At 46.9% G+C, this 16,955-nt stretch overlaps 2 protein-coding genes across 17 annotated transcripts in view; one reads left to right on the forward strand and one right to left on the reverse strand.

Annotated features, from left to right (window-relative positions):
• Window positions 1-16,005, reverse strand: part of LOC131509943 (uncharacterized) — a 320,351-nt gene extending 304,346 nt beyond the window's left edge. For 3 of the 14 annotated variants that reach the window (XR_009260805.1, XM_058726278.1, XM_058726276.1), the window contains exon 1: window positions 15,467-15,992. Coding sequence is in view for 8 of the 14 variants with exons in the window: in XM_058726278.1 (XP_058582261.1) it covers window positions 15,467-15,836 (370 nt within the window). In the remaining 6 variants the exon portion in view is untranslated. Of the gene's footprint in view, window positions 1-15,462 lie in introns of all 14 variants that reach the window. The other 11 variants (XR_009260810.1, XM_058726281.1, XR_009260807.1 and 8 more) reach the window with 8 other exon arrangements.
• The window catches only part of ADAMTS9 (ADAM metallopeptidase with thrombospondin type 1 motif 9), a 163,410-nt gene continuing 159,517 nt past the window's right edge, over window positions 13,063-16,955 (forward strand). For all 3 annotated transcript variants that reach the window (XM_058726271.1, XM_058726273.1, XM_058726272.1), the window contains exons 1-2: window positions 13,063-13,208; window positions 13,824-14,236. In XM_058726271.1, the coding sequence (XP_058582254.1) occupies window positions 13,094-13,208; window positions 13,824-14,236 (528 nt within the window). In that variant the 5' untranslated portion in view covers window positions 13,063-13,093. The remainder of the gene's footprint in view (window positions 13,209-13,823; window positions 14,237-16,955) is intronic.

The following is a 16,955-nucleotide window of genomic DNA, read 5'->3' on the forward strand; positions in this document are numbered from 1 at the left end:
CCCTCCTCTCTCATCCCTGCTGTAACATCCTTCACCATGTCATGTTGAACTAACCTTCAAAATACACTCTGCACGTGGGGCGCCTGGGTGGCGCAGTCGGTTAAGCGTCCGACTTCAGCCAGGTCACGATCTCGCGGTCCGTGAGTTCGAGCCCCGCGTCAGGCTCTGGGCTGATGGCTCGGAGCCTGGAGCCTGTTTCCGATTCTGTGTCTCCCTCTCTCTGCCCCTCCCCCGTTCATGCTCTGTCTCTCTCTGTCCCAAAAATAAATTTAAAAAAAGTTGAAAAAAAAAATTTAAAATACACTCTGCACGTGTCTAAATCCTGCCACCTCCACTAACACCACCCCAGTTCAAGCCATGATGCCCCTCAAGAACAACACAGTACCCCTCCTCGACCCTAAACAAAGCTGCCAGAGGGATCTTTTCAAAACAACAAGAGCATCTGGTAATCCCCCTGCCTAAACCATTTCCATGGCTTCCCTTGCACCCAGAATCAAATGCACCCCAAGGCCCTCTATCACCTGGCTCCTGGCTCCCACCCTGCCCCCCACCCCCTGGAAACCATCTCTGTTCACAGAACTCCAGCCACAAGGCGTCCTTTGGGTTCAGAAACACTCCCACCAATTTCCTATCCCAGACCCTGCCCCCTTGTTCTCTCTGCCACGGATATTTTTTCTTTCCATTCCTTAGGGGTCAGGCTCCTTCTTATTCACCAGATCTCAGTTTACCTACCACTTCTCGAAGAGGCCTTCTCTGTTCACCCTTTTAATCTCCTCCGAAATACTTAGAACAATGTTGAATTATATACCTGTTCATCTCTTCACTCATTTTGTGTTTGTCTTTCCCACTAGAGTGTGAACTCCAATGCTATCTGCAAAGTACATGGCATATAGCAGACAGTCAAGAATATGTACTGAATGAATGAACAAATGGCTTCTCACTTTGTACAGTGAGAGGCTGAGAACGCTTTTACTTTTTTCCTGTTACTCAGCTGTTATTCTGCATTCACATTTTAAATGCACAATTACTGTGTATCAGATGCTTGTATTTCTTTTCTTTATTTGTATTAAATTTTTTTTAATGTCGTATCTTATTTTTGAGAGACAGAGACAGAGCGTGAGCAGGGGAGGGGCAGAGAGGGAGGAAGACATAAAATCCGAAGCAGGCTCCAGGCTCTGAGCTGTCAGCACAGAGCCTAACATGGAGCTTGAACTCACAGAGCACGAGATCATGACCTGAGCCCAAGTCGGACGCTTAACTGACTGAGCCACCCAGGCGCCCCTGAAATGCTTATATTCCTAAGTCACAGTCTTCTCTCTAAAGCCTGACTTGCCTATCATAAATCTCTTCCTAGTGCTTGTTCATATATACACAATATATATGAGGTTATTTTCAAATAATGAAACACATACTGAATGGTAGAGAAAAAGCTGAAGTCATGCATAATTCATGAGAAAAATTTCTCTAAGGATGGTGAAACCATATTTTCTTTATATATTATCTTTTTTACTTTAAAAAAATCAACTTTTCTCATCAAGAAACGTATATTCTTGTTGTAAAGATTATTAAAAATATGGAGATGGGTATCAGAAATGTAGAAAGTATGAAAGATTTCCATAATCCCCGCTCCCAGAAAGCACAGCCCTGTGGCCATGCTTTGATGTATAGCCACCTTTCTAGATTTTTTTTTTCTATGCATACCCTGTTTTAGTACCGGCTGAGATTTTGTTATTTTTTTCTTTTTACCATTCTAGGACCCAATTAGACAAACAATTCTGTAACTTGCTTCATAAAACACCTTGGACATGTTTATGTGCTACAACACCCAGTTCTTCCGTCCTCTTCGATCATTGTCTAATACTTCATGGCACTTGTGGTCTCTTGACTGTGCCTTTCCCTTCTCACCTGACTGGTAAGGTGGGGAGGGGATGGTCTTGAATTGTCCCTTTTTCTATTTCTAGGACCTCTGCCACACCGGGACCTACAGACCAAAGTCACTGCTCAGGGAGTCCTTTCTCTACTACGACCTCCGTTTTGCCAGAAAAGGTACCTTAGAGCAAATATGAATTTTGTGAGGTACAGATTTGCTTTCATAATTAATGAACTGAATAATCTACTGTATGAAGTGTTGATTTAAAATGTATATGCAGGGACCCCTGGGTGGCTCAGTCATTTAAGCATCCGACTTCGACCCAGGTCATGATCTCTCAGTCCGTGAGTTCGAGCCCTGCGTCAGGCTCTGTGCTGACGGCTCAGAGCCTAGAACCTGCTTCAGATTCTGTGTCTCCCTCTCTCTCTGCCGCTCCCCCACTTGTGCTCTCTATCTCTCAAAAATAAACAAACATTAAAAAAAGAAAAGAAAGGATATGCAGGTGATTTTGTGTGGCCTGCTCTAACTAGAATTCAGGCACCACTGTCACTGTGAGAAGATTGCCCAAAAGAAAATTCTACCTCCAAACCCCCACTTCTTGTAACCGTACCTCTTGCACAGAGCCCAACAGTAGCTGAAGCTTATTCCAGTTATGCTTGCCGTGACTGCCACTGATAGGTACTGTTTTTGAGTGGGGGAAAAGAAAAGTGCAAAGGCAGTTATTTTGCCAACATCTGATAGGGACGCGACAAGGCACTAATTGCTAGGCTTACATTTCAGGAAGCAACCTATTTTGTGTTATTGGTGCCAAGGAATACAAGGGCAGTGCATGGTGAATATGCCACTTACAACTGGCATCCATCTGATGTCACATAATCTCCATGCCAGGTCAGGCTGGGACATGGGACACGTTTAGGTTTTCGCACATTAATTGGGAAAATGAAGGTATTCCTCCCTGCTTCCCCCCCGCCCAGCCTCTCTCCATTGTCTTTGGTGGTCACAGTAGCTGAGATATTTTGAAAAGTTCTTGGAAAACCTTTGTACTGGGCCCCCGCAGAAACTCATCATGGGGAATTCAAATCCTATCCCACTTGTAAAATTCCAAGGTAAGCTTGGCCGTACAATGTTTTTATAGCAAGAACCAGGGCGCAGCCTGAACACTAAGATGCAGGGCTAAACTGAGGGTCACCGGAGTTTACAAAAGTGGTTGTAGCAGCAAGACTATTGAAGAAGACTAGAGTTGTCATGGGCCAGTCTTGCATTTAGATGAATGAGTGGTTGAGGGTACTGGAAAGGTCTTCTCCTCAATATCGCTTTGGCTTGATGTTCAGAATTTCATCACTTCTGACTCCCTGAACCAGACCCCCATTGGCCTCCTTCCCTAATTGGCCTGATATCTGAATTTCTACTAATGTCAATATTTCCACTCCTTCAGAATGTATTTCTAAGCATAAAAATGTATCCTGCATTAAGCTTACTAGATCATAAATACATATGACAGTCAGTATCATGGCATGGTTTAAGAGTTCAGGCCGTGAGATCAGAAAGCCTGGCTTTAAATCTCTACTCAGCTACTCACTAGCTGTGCAACCTTGAGTAAGTTACGTATCCCCTCTGTGCCTTCATTTCCTCCTCAGAAAAGGGGGCCTAACGGCCTTCCTGTTTCATTGGGTTGTCGGGAGAACTGAATACAGTAGTACCTACCGTACCTAGACATAGAAAGCAATTGGTAAGGTTTACCCTTATTATAATAAATAACATTAGGACAGACAGGACATTAAGCATTATCTGCAGAGGAAATTACTTTTTTGCATGTGTAAAAATCGCTTGCCACAGAAAAACAGGTTTTTTTCAATGTTTAGAGGGAAAATTATGTTTTGATTATGTCAGCATTCTGCCAGAAAAACACAAGGCCCAGGGTTCAAAAAAATGTTAAATCGGACTTATATGCTAGAACTGCTAATTTTAAGCAGAGTATGAGAAAGAGAGAGTAAGCTGTTTTAAAAAATGAAAATAATTTTAAACTTAAAAAAAATTTTTTTTCAGATGTAGAGAGACAGAGTGCAAGCAGGGGATGGGGCAGAGAGAGAGAGGGAGACACAGAATCTGTGAGAGGCTCCAGGCTCCAAGCTGTCAGCACAGAGCCTGACATGGGACTTGAACCCACAAACTGTGAGATCATGACCTGAGGCCAGGTCGGACGCTCAACCGAATGAGCCACCCACGCACCCCAAAAATGAAAATAATTTTAAAAGAGCGAGGGGGCTAACAGCAAGGATAAGTGTGAAAAAAAATACATAGTCAAGGAAATATTATAGCACACGTGTGACTGATTTTCTTTCCCAGGAGGAGAAAGGCTCATGACCCGATGAAGGGCAGTTAACAGGGAAAGGCGTGCTAGGTTACCACGACTGTTTTCTGTCTAACTGAATCAGAAATCACTCTTTCTAACTAGCAGAAGGGTTATCAGTTAATCAGTGAGGCCACCGATTTGAACAGAGATCACTTACTCTATGCCAGCCAATAAGCCAAGACTTTCATTGGTCAATTCACTGTCACACCATCCCTACAAGGCAGGTAACTGTAATGACCCTGTTTTTAGGATACAAAAAGAATATGGAAATTGCCACAGCATTGGTCTCTTGTCACGTTCATGATCCTGAAGTTGCCATCGGGGAGAGTCTAGCTCTGAAAATTTCTACTCCGGAAAAAAGAAATCACGATAAGATTCTAATTAAAGCAAGACTTGCCTCTCACGAGTAATGATACCATAAAAAACCAGAGATTATGTCAGTCATTCCCAGGTGTGTGTGGGTGTGTGTGTGTGTGTGTGCGCGCACGCACACTGTGTATGAAAGAATGACTTTCGTTAATTAAGAGAAACAGTGGCTCTGAAAGCTGGAAATAATTTTGCAGAAATAGTTAATTCATTCATTTAAGAAATATTTATTAAGTGCCTGTTGCATACCACCAAGGGGATACCGTGATAAGAGAGACTGATCTGCTCCTTGCCCTCAGATAGTTGAAAGTCTACGGAGTATACCAAGCAACAACAATGAAAGAAAGCGTGAAACAAAGTAGGACAGGAGAATGTCAAGGCTCTGGGGGCATACACCGTCCTGGTGCATCTCAAAATGCTGTAAGAGTTATCAGGTTCCATGCTCGCACATTTATAACACCTGTTTATGTTGAATGTGCTCTTTCACAAGATGGTGACATTGTATTTGCACCCACTGTATTGCTTTTTGATTGGACTTCAGTTTAAAAGTGGTTTGGATCTGAGCTAGAAGTCCAGTTACTTCTGAATCATTTGTAGTTGAACCCAGATACGATGGCCAGGTTATGATGGCCAACCCGATCAGTTGAACCCAGGTATCATGGCCTCTTCTATAGGGTGTTAGAGGGAATGAAATAAGGATTTGAGGTCCACAGACTCTCCAGTGAAGATCAATGGGATTCATTTCAGGCTCTAAAGCCTGAACAGTAGAAAAAGTATGGTCTTCTGGAATGACAAGTAAGCAAGGCACACTTGATGAGTGAACAACTTTGTAGAATTGCCATGAGCTAGCTGTATCTAGAGCCACATTAAAAATTGGAACTATGGGGGCGCCTGGGTGGCGCAGTCAGTTAAGCGTCCGACTTCAGCCAGGTCACGATCTCGCGGTCCGTGAGTTCGAGCCCCGCATGAGGCTCTGGGCCGATGGCTCAGAGCCTGGAGCCTGTTTCCGATTCTGTGTCTCCCTCTCTCTCTGCCCCTCCCCCGTTCATGCTCTGTCTCTCTCTGTCCCAAAAATAAATAAAAAACGTTGGAAAAAAAAAAAATTTTAAAAAAAAAATTGGAACTATGACTTTAAAAGTAGGCTTAAGAGAAGTTATTTAGGGGATGCCTGGGTGGCTCAGTAGTCCACCTGTGCAGCCTGCTTGGGATTCTGTCTCTGTCTCTCCCCCTCCCCTGTGTGCTCTCCATCTCTCAAAAGAGAGAGAGAGAGAGAGAGAGAGAGAGAGAGAGAGACGGAGGGAGAGAGAGAGAGACACTAAAGAGAAAAGTTCTAAAAGATCATATTCATCAGGCCAAGTATAAAGGCTGAATGATCAAGAACAATTAGGCAAACATCTTCATATTAGTAGACTTCTCCGGTTAATGGAGATCACAGGCTTTGGAGGTAAAATGACCACAGTTCAAATCCCTGTGCAGCTCACTCTAGCTCTTTAACGCTGGGTGAGTCACTTCACTTTCCTGACTCTTACTTTCATCATATGTAAAATGGGGAGAGTCAAACCCAGCTGGCAGGACTGGCGATAAGGATTCATTAGCACAAAGTAGGGACTCAAGAGAATCTTGTGCTATTATTACTAACAGCTAAACTCCTCTAACTTTTGGTATACCATTGGTATACAATTATAACTTTCTCTACATTATCGTTTACTTGAAGTCAGTATTTGGAAGACTTCAAACAATATAGTAGTGTCCTTCACCCATGTGACAAGAAAAGAGGACCGTTTCTCCCCACCTCCACTAAGCAAGCATGAGACCGGATCAGAGAGGTTACTGCTCGAGGTCACAGAGCTGGGCCACTACCAGTTCTCTGCTTTGTGGGAGAGTCCGGTATAATTCAGTACCTTGGCTTATCTATTCCAGAAACCACCACTGCTGACCAGTCAGGAAACTATTCACTTTAATTCTGGCTCCTGGTCTCTCCCTATTATTCGGGTGTGGGTTTTCCCTTTCTGAGGAAATAGATGGCTGTACCTCTTACCTCCTTCCTGCTGTTTCCAGTGATGTTCTGCAAACACAGTCACTTGTGATGTCATGTCTCGCATTTCCGTTGGCCAGCTTCTCTCTCCCTAGTGATTAATGTCAATCATCACTCCCCTGGGATACAATTTTCATGAAGAATCAGCCAAAGAGGTCTGCCTCTTAACCTACAATAATGTTCAATTCCAGTAAAGCCTGGGAGAAGAAAATGGACTAAAAATTGTTTCTCCATTAACTCTAGGTGACCTCCCAAAACTCTGCTTCTTTTCAAGCAAACTTTTGCGATGGGCCAGTTTACCAAAGAATTCACTTTTCTCCCTGAGCTCAAGTCATTCTATATTCCTATTTATAAAACTATCCTCTAAACTGCACATGTGTGTGCTGTTACAAAATAAAGAATATATTCATTCATTTAATAAATACTTCTTGAGCATCTACTATGTGCCAGATTTGTTCTGCGTCCTGAGAAAAAAGTTGTGAAATATCAGTGAAATGAAAAAATCAGCTAAGATGATTATTATGAAATACTCAGCATTAGAATAGGAAGTTAGACAGGCAAAGAAAAATTATACAATCAAGGTACATTTGAGGAAACTCTCTACGTGGTATTAGCTGACGTCTCCCAAACCAAACCCCCAAAAACCCAGCCACACTTTTGATCAACCCTTCATTCATTATATATGATAGTGATTATGAACTTGGACTAAATTACTGGAACAGAATCTCAATCCTATCTCTCACTAGTTGAGGGACCTTTGTCCTTTGTCAAATTATTTAACCTTTTACTCCTCAATATCCTTATGTGTAAAATGAAATTACAGCCTCATATAGCTGTTGTAAGAATTAAGTACTGTACAATTGTACGTGGTCTGGCACGTGATAAGTACTCAATAAATGATGATGATGATGATGACTGATGATGATGATTTGGACCTGAATTATTTAGATAAATAGCTCATTGTCCTAAGGTAAGATTTCAAACATCTTCCTAAATTTTTTAAGCCTTGTTTATACATATAAATTCAGAGGCAAGACAATACACTTGAGAAAGATTGAGCAGACTTGCTGAGGATAAGAAATTCAGAAACCCAGGCTCCTGATCACACAAGGTCACCAAGAGATACTTTGTATTTTCCTTCCTTATCAGCTCTTGTTTGTGTCACGAGCAATTGTAAAGAACAGTAAACAGAGTTCATCTTTTAAAATCAAGTCCTAGGGGTGCCTGGGTGGCTCAGCTGGTTAAGCGTCTGACTTCAGCTCAGGTCATGATCTCACAGTCTGTGAGTTCGAGCCCCTCGTGGGGCTCTGTCCTGACAGCTCAGAGCCTAGAGCCTGCTTCGTGTTCTCTGTCTCCTTCTCTCTGCCTCTCCCCCGCTCATGCTGTCTCTCTGTCTCTCAAAAATAAAGAAACATTAAATAAAATTAAAAATAAGGGCGCCTGGGTGGCACAGTCGGTTAAGCGTCCGACTTCAGCCAGGTCACGATCTCGCGGTCCGTGAGTTCGAGCCCCGCGTCAGGCTCTGGGCTGATGGCTCGGAGCCTGGAGCCTGTTTCCGATTCTGTGTCTCCCTCTCTCTCTGCCCCTCCCCCGTTCATGCTCTGTCTCTCTCTGTCCCAAAAATAAATAAAAAACGTTGAAAAAAAAATTTTAAATAAAATTAAAAATAAAAAATAAAATCAAGTCCTAGAAAGAAAGGTAAGGAGGGAGAAGACAGAGAGGAGACTTGTATCCGTACATAAAATAATTTCTACACGGGGTGCCTGGGTGGCTCAGTCAGTTGAGCATCCGACTTCGGCTCAGGTCATGATCTCGCGGTCCGTGAGTTCGAGCCCTGCGTCGGGCTCTGTGCTGACAGCTCAGAGCCTGGAACCTGTTTCAGATTCTGTGTCTCCCTCTCTCTCAGACCCTCCCCCGTTCATGCTCTGTCTCTCTGTCTCAAAAATAAATAAACGTTAAAAAAAAATTTAAAAAAATAATAATTTCTACGCTGTCAGCTTATCTTTATGAGAAAGGTTCAAATTAAAAGGGAGAATATTTGTTTACTAGGAAATTTTGAAAAGTGCCATTGTTTTCTTTTATCCTTTGTAAACTTTATTCCTCTTACTGATGTATAATTTACATATAATAATATATTAGTTTCAGGTATTCAACAGAATGCTTTATTGTATGTATATATTATGAAATGATCAACACAGTAAGCCTAGTTAACATCCCTCCCCACTCAGAGTTACATTTTTCCCCCTTGCGATGACCTTTAACACCTACTCTCAGCAAGTTTCAAATGTACAATACAGTACTAACTGTAGTCACCATGCGACATCACATCCCAAGACTTACTTATCTTACAACTGGAGCTTTGTATCTTTTGCCCACCTTTACCCATTTTGCCCACCTCCCTCCCCCACCTCTGGCAACCACCAGTCTGTTCTCTGTATCTATGAGTTCAGTTTTGTGGGTTTTTTTTTTTTAGATTCCACCCATAAGTGAGACCGTCTGGGATTTGTCTTCCTTTGTCCGACTTATCTCACTTTGCAAAATGCCCTCAAGGTCTGTTCACGTTGCCACAAGCTTTCCTTCTTTTTTATGGCTGAACAGTATTCCATTGTATATGTACCACGGCCTCTTTAGGCATTCATCTATCAATGGACACAGGTTGCTTCCATATCTTGGCCATTAGTGGTAATACTGCAGGGAGCATGGGGGTGCAGGTAACTTTTCGGGTTAGTGTTTTCAGGTCCTTCAGATGAATACCCAGAAGTGGAATTGCTCGATCCCTACTTCTATTTTTATTTATTTACTTTTTAATGTTTATTTTTGAGAGAGCAGGAGAGGGGCAGATACAGTGGGTAACAGAGGATCCAAACTAGGCTCTGTGCTGAGAGCGGAGAGCCCGATGCAGGCCTCAGACTCACACACTGTGAGATCATGACCTGAGCTGAAGTCAGAGGCTTAAGTGACTGAGCCACCCAGGAGCCCCTGTTTTTAATTTTTAATTTTTAAACTTTCCTATGGTGCTTCATGGCTACACCAATTTACACTCCCATGGTAACAGTGCACAAAGGTTCCCATTTTTCCATATCCTCCCCAAACTTGTTATTTATCTTTTTAATAAAAGCCATTTTAAAATGATCTTTTTTTTTTTAATTTTTTTTTTTAACATTTATTTATTTTTGAGACAGAGAGAGACAGAGCATGAACGGGGGAGGGGCAGAGAGAGAGGGAGACACAGAATCGGAAGCAGGCCCAGAGCCTGACGCGGGGCTCGAACTCACGGACTGCAAGATCGTGACCTGAGCTGAAGTCGGACGCTCAACCGACTGAGCCACCCAGGCGCCCCAATAAAAGCCATTTTAACATGTGTAAGGTGATACCTCATTGTGGTTTTGATTTGCATTTCCCTGATGATTAGTGATGTTGAGCACATTTTCATGTACCTGCTGGCCATCTGTGTATCCTCTTTGGAAAAGTGTTTTTTAGATCCTCTAACCATTTTTTTACGCTTATTTATTTATTTTGAGAGAGAGAGATAGAGCATGTGAGTGGGGGAGGGGCAGAGAGAGTCAGAGAGAATTCCAAGCAGGCCCCACGCTGTCAGTGCAGGGCCTGATTCAGGGCTCGAACTCACAAACCTTTTCTGAGATCATGACCTGATCATGATGAGATCATGACCTGAGCAGAAATCAAGAGCCAGATGCTTAACTGACTGAGCCACCCAGGCACCCCAGATACTCTGACCATTTTTTCATTGATGTTTTTTTCTTTTTGCTTTTGAGTTGTAGGAGCTCTTTATATTTTTTTGGATATTAACCCCATATCAAATATATATGATTTGCAAATATTTTCTCCCATTACATAGGTTGCCTGTTCACATTGATGGTGTCCTTTGCTTGCAGAACCTTTTTAGTTTGATGTAGTCTTACTTGTTTATTTTTGCTTTTCTTGCCTTTGCCTTTGGTATCAAATCCAAAAAGTCATCATCAAGACCAACATCAAGGAGCTTACTCCCTGTTTCTTCTAGGACTTTTATGATTTCAGGTCTTAATACTCAAGCCCTTAATCCCTTTGTGTTGATTTTTGTGTATAATGCAGGATAAGGATTCACCTTCATTCTTTTGTGTGTGGCTGTCCAGTTTTCCCAGTATCACTATTGAAGAGATCATCCTTTCTCCACTGTATATTCTTGGCTCTTTGCCCTAAGTGAACTGACTATGAACATGGGTTTCATTTCTTTTCATTTATGTATGTGTAAAAGTACTATATTTTTGCGTCATTTTAAAGTAAAAGTTCTAGAATATTTTCTATTGAAATGAGCTAATAATTTGATTGTGTGGTATTTTTTTTCCATTCCTTGCTAAATTTACAGCAACTCCCAGACACTGGGATTGCGAGGAATTTTCTTACATGATGAAAAGAAAGGTTGTGTATTAGGAGACTTATGTTTTAGTAAATTATTTTGAAGGTTTAAGAAAAAGATCTAAATGTCACCCTTTAAAACTGAGCATTTTACAGGTGTTTCTGTTTTCCCATCTTTATACTGTTTATACTTATTATGAATTCTGGTAATACAGTTGGAGAATGGCACCATTGGTCCATTCGGGTCAACAACTTTTTTAGGAAATTCCAGTCTTACCAAGTCATTTTTCCCTCTACAAGAGAAATATTTGCATTAATATTTCAAGAGTAGTGGATACTTGTAGCATTTTGCTATTTGGTCCCTGGTATTGGTAGCCTTTGTTTTTCCCATCCAGAGTGCCAGCCCAGCAAGCAACAGAAATCTCCACTTCTGGGACACTTGGGCAAATGTATATTTATTGTATCTTTTACTGAAATTGCGATTTCCTTTCTCTTGAAATTAGCACACTCTAGCTAGCTTCTTCCTGAGGGCTGGTGAAGAAACACGTACTTCTAACCACCCAGGATTAAACATTTCCCTCTGTCTCTCCCCCCACCCTGCTTGTCCCCTCACGCGCTCACATGCTCACACACACCCTCCCTGGGGTCTGGCTTGTCTAACTCCAAATTTGCCTCCCAAGGCAAAGGTAAGCATCTCCTCCTTGTCTTTGGCCAAAGTGAAGGAGAAATGATTGAGAAATCCCTCCCCAGACTGGTGCTTCCCACTCCCTGCCCCGTGCCCCGTCCCCCGCGCGGGTCCAGGACTCTCCCCGGGCACTCCACCCCCTACTGTCCTCTCCCCTGTATCTCTAAACCTAGGGGCAGTCTGGGCACGAAAGTCCCCGCCCCCTCTCGCGGCCAAGAGCAATTCTTAACCTTTTTTGGGCCGGGGACCTACAAAACGCGGTGGACCCTCTCCGGATGGGGGCAGAGACTGGGGGCGGGGGGCGCGGAAAAGGCTTGAAAGCTTTGCAAAACTTTCGAAAGGACGGGGATCTGAAGCACACCCTCAACTGCCAGATTAAGAACCCCTGAATCTTAAGAATCTCTGAAACTCTTGACTTAGGGCGATTAAACCGAGAGTGGAGCTCAGATGCCACATTTAGTCCCTAGTGAGAGACTGTAGGAGGGCCGGGCGCTCCTGCTCGCGGCCACTTTCACTTGTAAGAAACCCAAAGAATGGGCTAGATGGGGGACAGAAATTCCCAAGGAGGGGACGAGAGAAGAGGGAGACGGCTGTTGTAAAGACGCGGAGGCAGAAGGGAGCCAAGGGAAGGGAGAAATAGGGGAAACTGGGGCACCGCGGGAGAACCGGGCACAGAGCCGGCGCGGCAGAGAGGCAAGGGCGAGGAAGACAAAACAGAGCTTCTGAAGGCAGAAATGGAGCAGAGACAGGAGAGGGGTCGAGAAACCGAGAGCGCCTGGAAAGGGAGAGAACTTCCTGTGCTCTCCGGCCCCGGGGCAGGGAGTCTCAGCAAAGCTGATGCCCGCGAGGCGGCGGGGAGCGCCAGCCGCTGGCCGCGAGCTCCCGGCGCCTCCGCCTCCTGCAGCCCGAGGCCGGCCGCGAGACTCGCACGGGCCGGCCGAGGAGAGGACTCCTCCGTCTGGAAGGAGGCGGTCCCCGCTCGCTGCGCTTTCCCCTCCCCTCTCCTCTTAGAGGCGGGCACCCGGGGTACTTGAGCGGCGGAGGACCCGCGGCCCCCCCGCCCCCGCCCCCCCAGCCCCCCATTCAAGAAGCAGCTCCGCTATCCCCGCCAGCAAAGGGCGCCCGGCGCGCCTCGGAGCGCACGTTCCGCGCCTTCTCCTGCCCGCTCCTTGGACATTATGCGGCCGAGCAGTCGAGCCCCAGTCCTCCTCCTCTTGCTGCTCCTCCGGCTCCTCCTGCGGCCCGAGCGGCTCAGCTCTCGGCAGGCGGCGGCGTTGCGGCGAGACCTCAGCGACTCCTAAAGTCAAAAGTTGGCGGCGGGCGCCAGGCTCCGCGGGCTCACCGCGGCCGCTGCCTCGCGTCGCCGCCGCAGCCAGGGAGGGCAGGAGGGAGGGGGGTGGGAGCAACAGGGGAGGGGTGGGAAGCACCATGCAGTTTGTATCCTGGGCCACACTGCTAACGTTCCTGGTGCGGGACCTGGCCGAGATGGGGAGCACAGACGCCGCGGCGGCCGTGCGCAAGGACAGGCTGCACCCGAGGCAAGGTAATGAGACTCCGGCCATCGCGACCCCTCCGCCCCAGTCGCCACCTCCCCAGCGTCTGCGCCCGACAGCGGGCACCCCGCAGCGGAGGGCCTCTCTCTTTTTCCTAGAAAGAATTATCTCCGGCTTTGCCGCCTCTCCCTTCTTTAGGTCATTCCCAGCCAATTTCTAGAGAGAGCCACTGTAGAGTAGACTTGGTCTCCCCCACCCCGCTTTGCTGGTAGTTTGATCTTTCCCCTTCCCCACCTCCAGGGCCCAAACTATAGTTACTTAGTAACGGGGTAGCAGATACTGACTTGTTTTATTTTATTCAGATTATTTGTCAGAATACGAAATGTATCTTATGTATTTTGACTTGTTCATTGTCTGATTCCAAATGGTGTAGCCTCAGCGTCGAGCACAGTTCCTGGCTATTCCTGGCACATAGTAGGTGCTCAGCAAATATTTGTGCACTGGCTGAGGGTGAAGGCGTGGGCTCAAATGGGCAAAAAAAAAAATAATAACTGCTGGAAAATAACCCGGGACAAAGCCCCCTTCATGTTTAAACTAAAACTTGCGGGAAATTGGTTTGCGGAAAATTGAATTATTGCTTCATGTGTCTCTGCTTCTCCCTGCAGTGAAATTATTAGAGACCCTGAGCGAGTACGAAATCGCGTCTCCCATCCGAGTGAACGCTCTCGGAGAACCCGTTTCTACGAACGTGCACTTCAAAAGGAGGCGCCGGAGCATTAACGCTGCCTCTGACCCCTGGCCGGCCTCTGCCTCGTCTTCCTCCTCCTCCTCTACCTCCGACCAGGAGCATTACCGCCTCTCTGCCTTCGGCCAGCAATTTCTATTTAATCTCTCCGCCCATTCCGGATTTATCGCTCCACTGTTCACTGTCACCCTTCTCGGGACGCCCGGGGAGAACCAGACAAAGTTTTATTCTGAGGAGGAAGCGGAACTCAAGCACTGCTTCTACAAAGGCCATGTCAATACCAAGTCTACCAAGTCCCAGCACACGGCGGTCATCAGCCTCTGCTCAGGAATGGTGAGTTGGTGCCCGCTCCTCTCCCTCCCCTCCCGCCTCTTCACAAGTTTCTGGAAGACTTCACTGCTCTCTCTTCTAAGACCCTCACTGCGCCGAGTTTCCAGTCCGGCTCTAAATACCCGCTGGAAACTAGTTTGCATCCAGCGGTTTGGATGCCTAGCCCAGTGCGTGCGCTTACACTGGAGAGGAGCGCACGCATCCGCTCCCAGGGGTTCCGTGTGTTTTGGAGCTTTCTAGAGTCCAAACCGAGCTCCGCTGCTCCTTGCCCAGCGCTAGCAGGCGGCTTGGAAGTCGGTTTCCAAACTCCAAAGTTGCCTGCCCTTCCTTGTAGCAAACACAGCCGCCCAGGAGCGGAGCAGCTGAGCGCAGGCAGGACCCGACTCCTTATTGGCGCGTCTCGAGTCAGGGGTGTGGGCTGAGGATCCCCAGCCTCGGGTATGGGGAGTTCCTTCTGTGTGTCGTGGAGGGCGGTGCGTAATCTAGAGTCCCCGCGATCTCTCTGGGCCTCTTTTCACGCGCCAGGAACCCTGAGGCTGAATAGGATTGACAGGGAACAGGTCCGTCCCAGGAACGGAAGGGTGGGCCAAGGACTCCGGAGGCGGGGAAGAGGGCGGAGCCTTCCCCGGACGCTTTGAATTAGGGTAAAACTCGGAGTGGGGGTGTGGCGCAGTCCGACTCTGCACCCTGCTGGCGGGGCAGCCCCTAAGAAACAGAAATAGTGGGAGAGAGCCCGCAGAGGCTGCCCGGACGAGAGTTAGGTTCTTTTGGGTTTTCTGCCACCCATACGGGTTCCAGAGAGTCGAGAGACGGAGCCTACAACGCACGTTTCCCCTACAGGAGAGCGAGAAGGCGCGGGGCGGCCACCTCCCTGCGCTGCAAAATACGCACTTAGCAGGGTTTCCGAAAGGGTGCCTCGACCCCCTTTTGACCTCTCCTCCCCTCCCCACTTGCTCTCCAGTTGGTCCGATAAGGCATTCGCTTTCTTCCCCAGCACATTTGAAGACATGCTCTAAAGTTCTGACCCCAGCGAAAGTGATCCTTGACTTTCCCAAACGATGTGCGTTCCTAACACGCGCGTGTGACGCAGAAACTTTCCCGGGTCAGGCTCTCCCAGCGCACGGTGTTGTGCGCACTGCTTCCCCCCCCCCCCCCCCCCCATGATGCGTTTACTCTTCCCCTGAGGACCCACATTCCCCATCACCTTTTCTAAGGGGAGCACGGATAACTTACCGGGCCACTTGGCTGCCCCTGCCGAGCGCTGTCGTTGGTGGATCCTGCGTCCCCGGTTGGGGATGTCGCATCTGTCTCCACTGCTCAACGGAAGGGTCCGGTGGGGGAACGAGGCAAGCTTGAAGAGTAGGACTGGGAAGGTTTTAGCCTGCTGGGATACGAGCACAACGATGAGCCCCTCCAGCCCCCAGCAAAGCGCCAGGGGCTGCGGCTCGGCTCGTTGTTGAGATTGTTTGGGGGTGGGCGGAGACGGCAGTTTGACGCGCGGGGGGGTAAGGGGGTGCTGCCGTGAGTCATCGCCGCCCCAAGACCTAGGGCCAAAGCGCAGGAATCCTAACATTCTGCTGAAGGTTATGGCTGGGGTGGGCATAAACCAGGCACTGGAACCCAGGTTATCAGAACACCCCTAGATCCGAAGGTTGTAAACACCAATTCCAGAACTTTACGAATGGTGCTGAGTATGTACGTAAAATTTGTAAACAACCTTCACTCCTCCTCCCTCCCCGCCTCCACACCCCGCGGAGTGGCCCCAGCAGTTGTATAAATACTTTGCTGTGCAGGACCTTAATTTCTGTTGCCAATTTTAGGTGGTATCTCGCACGTAGAACGGCAAGTGGTAACTCTCTTAGGGAACTGAGGGCCGGCCGGGACTTTAGAATGATTGTATAGACCGTGACAAACCCATGTATATTGCATTTAATTTGCAATCTGCCTTTCTGGGGAGGGAAAGGTCCAGAACACGTCTTAAGGATAGGTGCACTGGCTGTTTCAGTGATTAACCTAGCTCCAAAAACCTCATCCCTCTGTCTCCCTTCTCGAATTTATCTTTCCTCCCAAGACTTCCCATTACCGTTTCTGCACCGGAAGTATCATGGCGTTCCTAGTGGAAATATTTCCACCCGGGAATTCCTTCACTCTTTAGAATGAACCACGCCAATCTACTCCCCCTCCCCTCAACCCGGAACACACACACACACACAGACACACACACACACACACACACACACACACACCCTACCAGTCGGTTATCAGTTTTCCTGAGTTCCATCTCAGATGTGTCTCTCACTGGTCTGAACAGGCCCTATCCTAATTCTAGACCTCTTTCACTTCTCTACCCCTCGCTCTTTTAGGACTGTTGTCTCAGAAATGTTTCCATGTGGTCTCTCCTCCTCCAGTCTTCCCTCTCTAATCCCTGCCAAACACCGCTAACAGATTAAGGGTGACTAGGTGTAAGATCACATTACTCCTCTGTTCACTCACTCTACATAGCTCCCCATTGCTTAGTGAACAACTACTGACTTCATCATCTGACACTTGAGACCATTTACGGCATCCCTCCTCATGCCTTGCACATCTACCTGCCAGGCTCATCTCTCAGGCTTTCCTCCACAAATTCTGCGTATCGGGCAATCTGCTTTTGCAGATTTTCTCAGAGTTTCTCTCCCACCCCAGTCCTACCTCATTGCCTTTGGGTCTCTGGGTGTACTCG

Source organism: Neofelis nebulosa, chromosome 4, assembly GCF_028018385.1.
Source record: "Neofelis nebulosa isolate mNeoNeb1 chromosome 4, mNeoNeb1.pri, whole genome shotgun sequence".
In the NCBI taxonomy this organism is placed as follows: domain Eukaryota; kingdom Metazoa; phylum Chordata; class Mammalia; order Carnivora; family Felidae; genus Neofelis; species Neofelis nebulosa.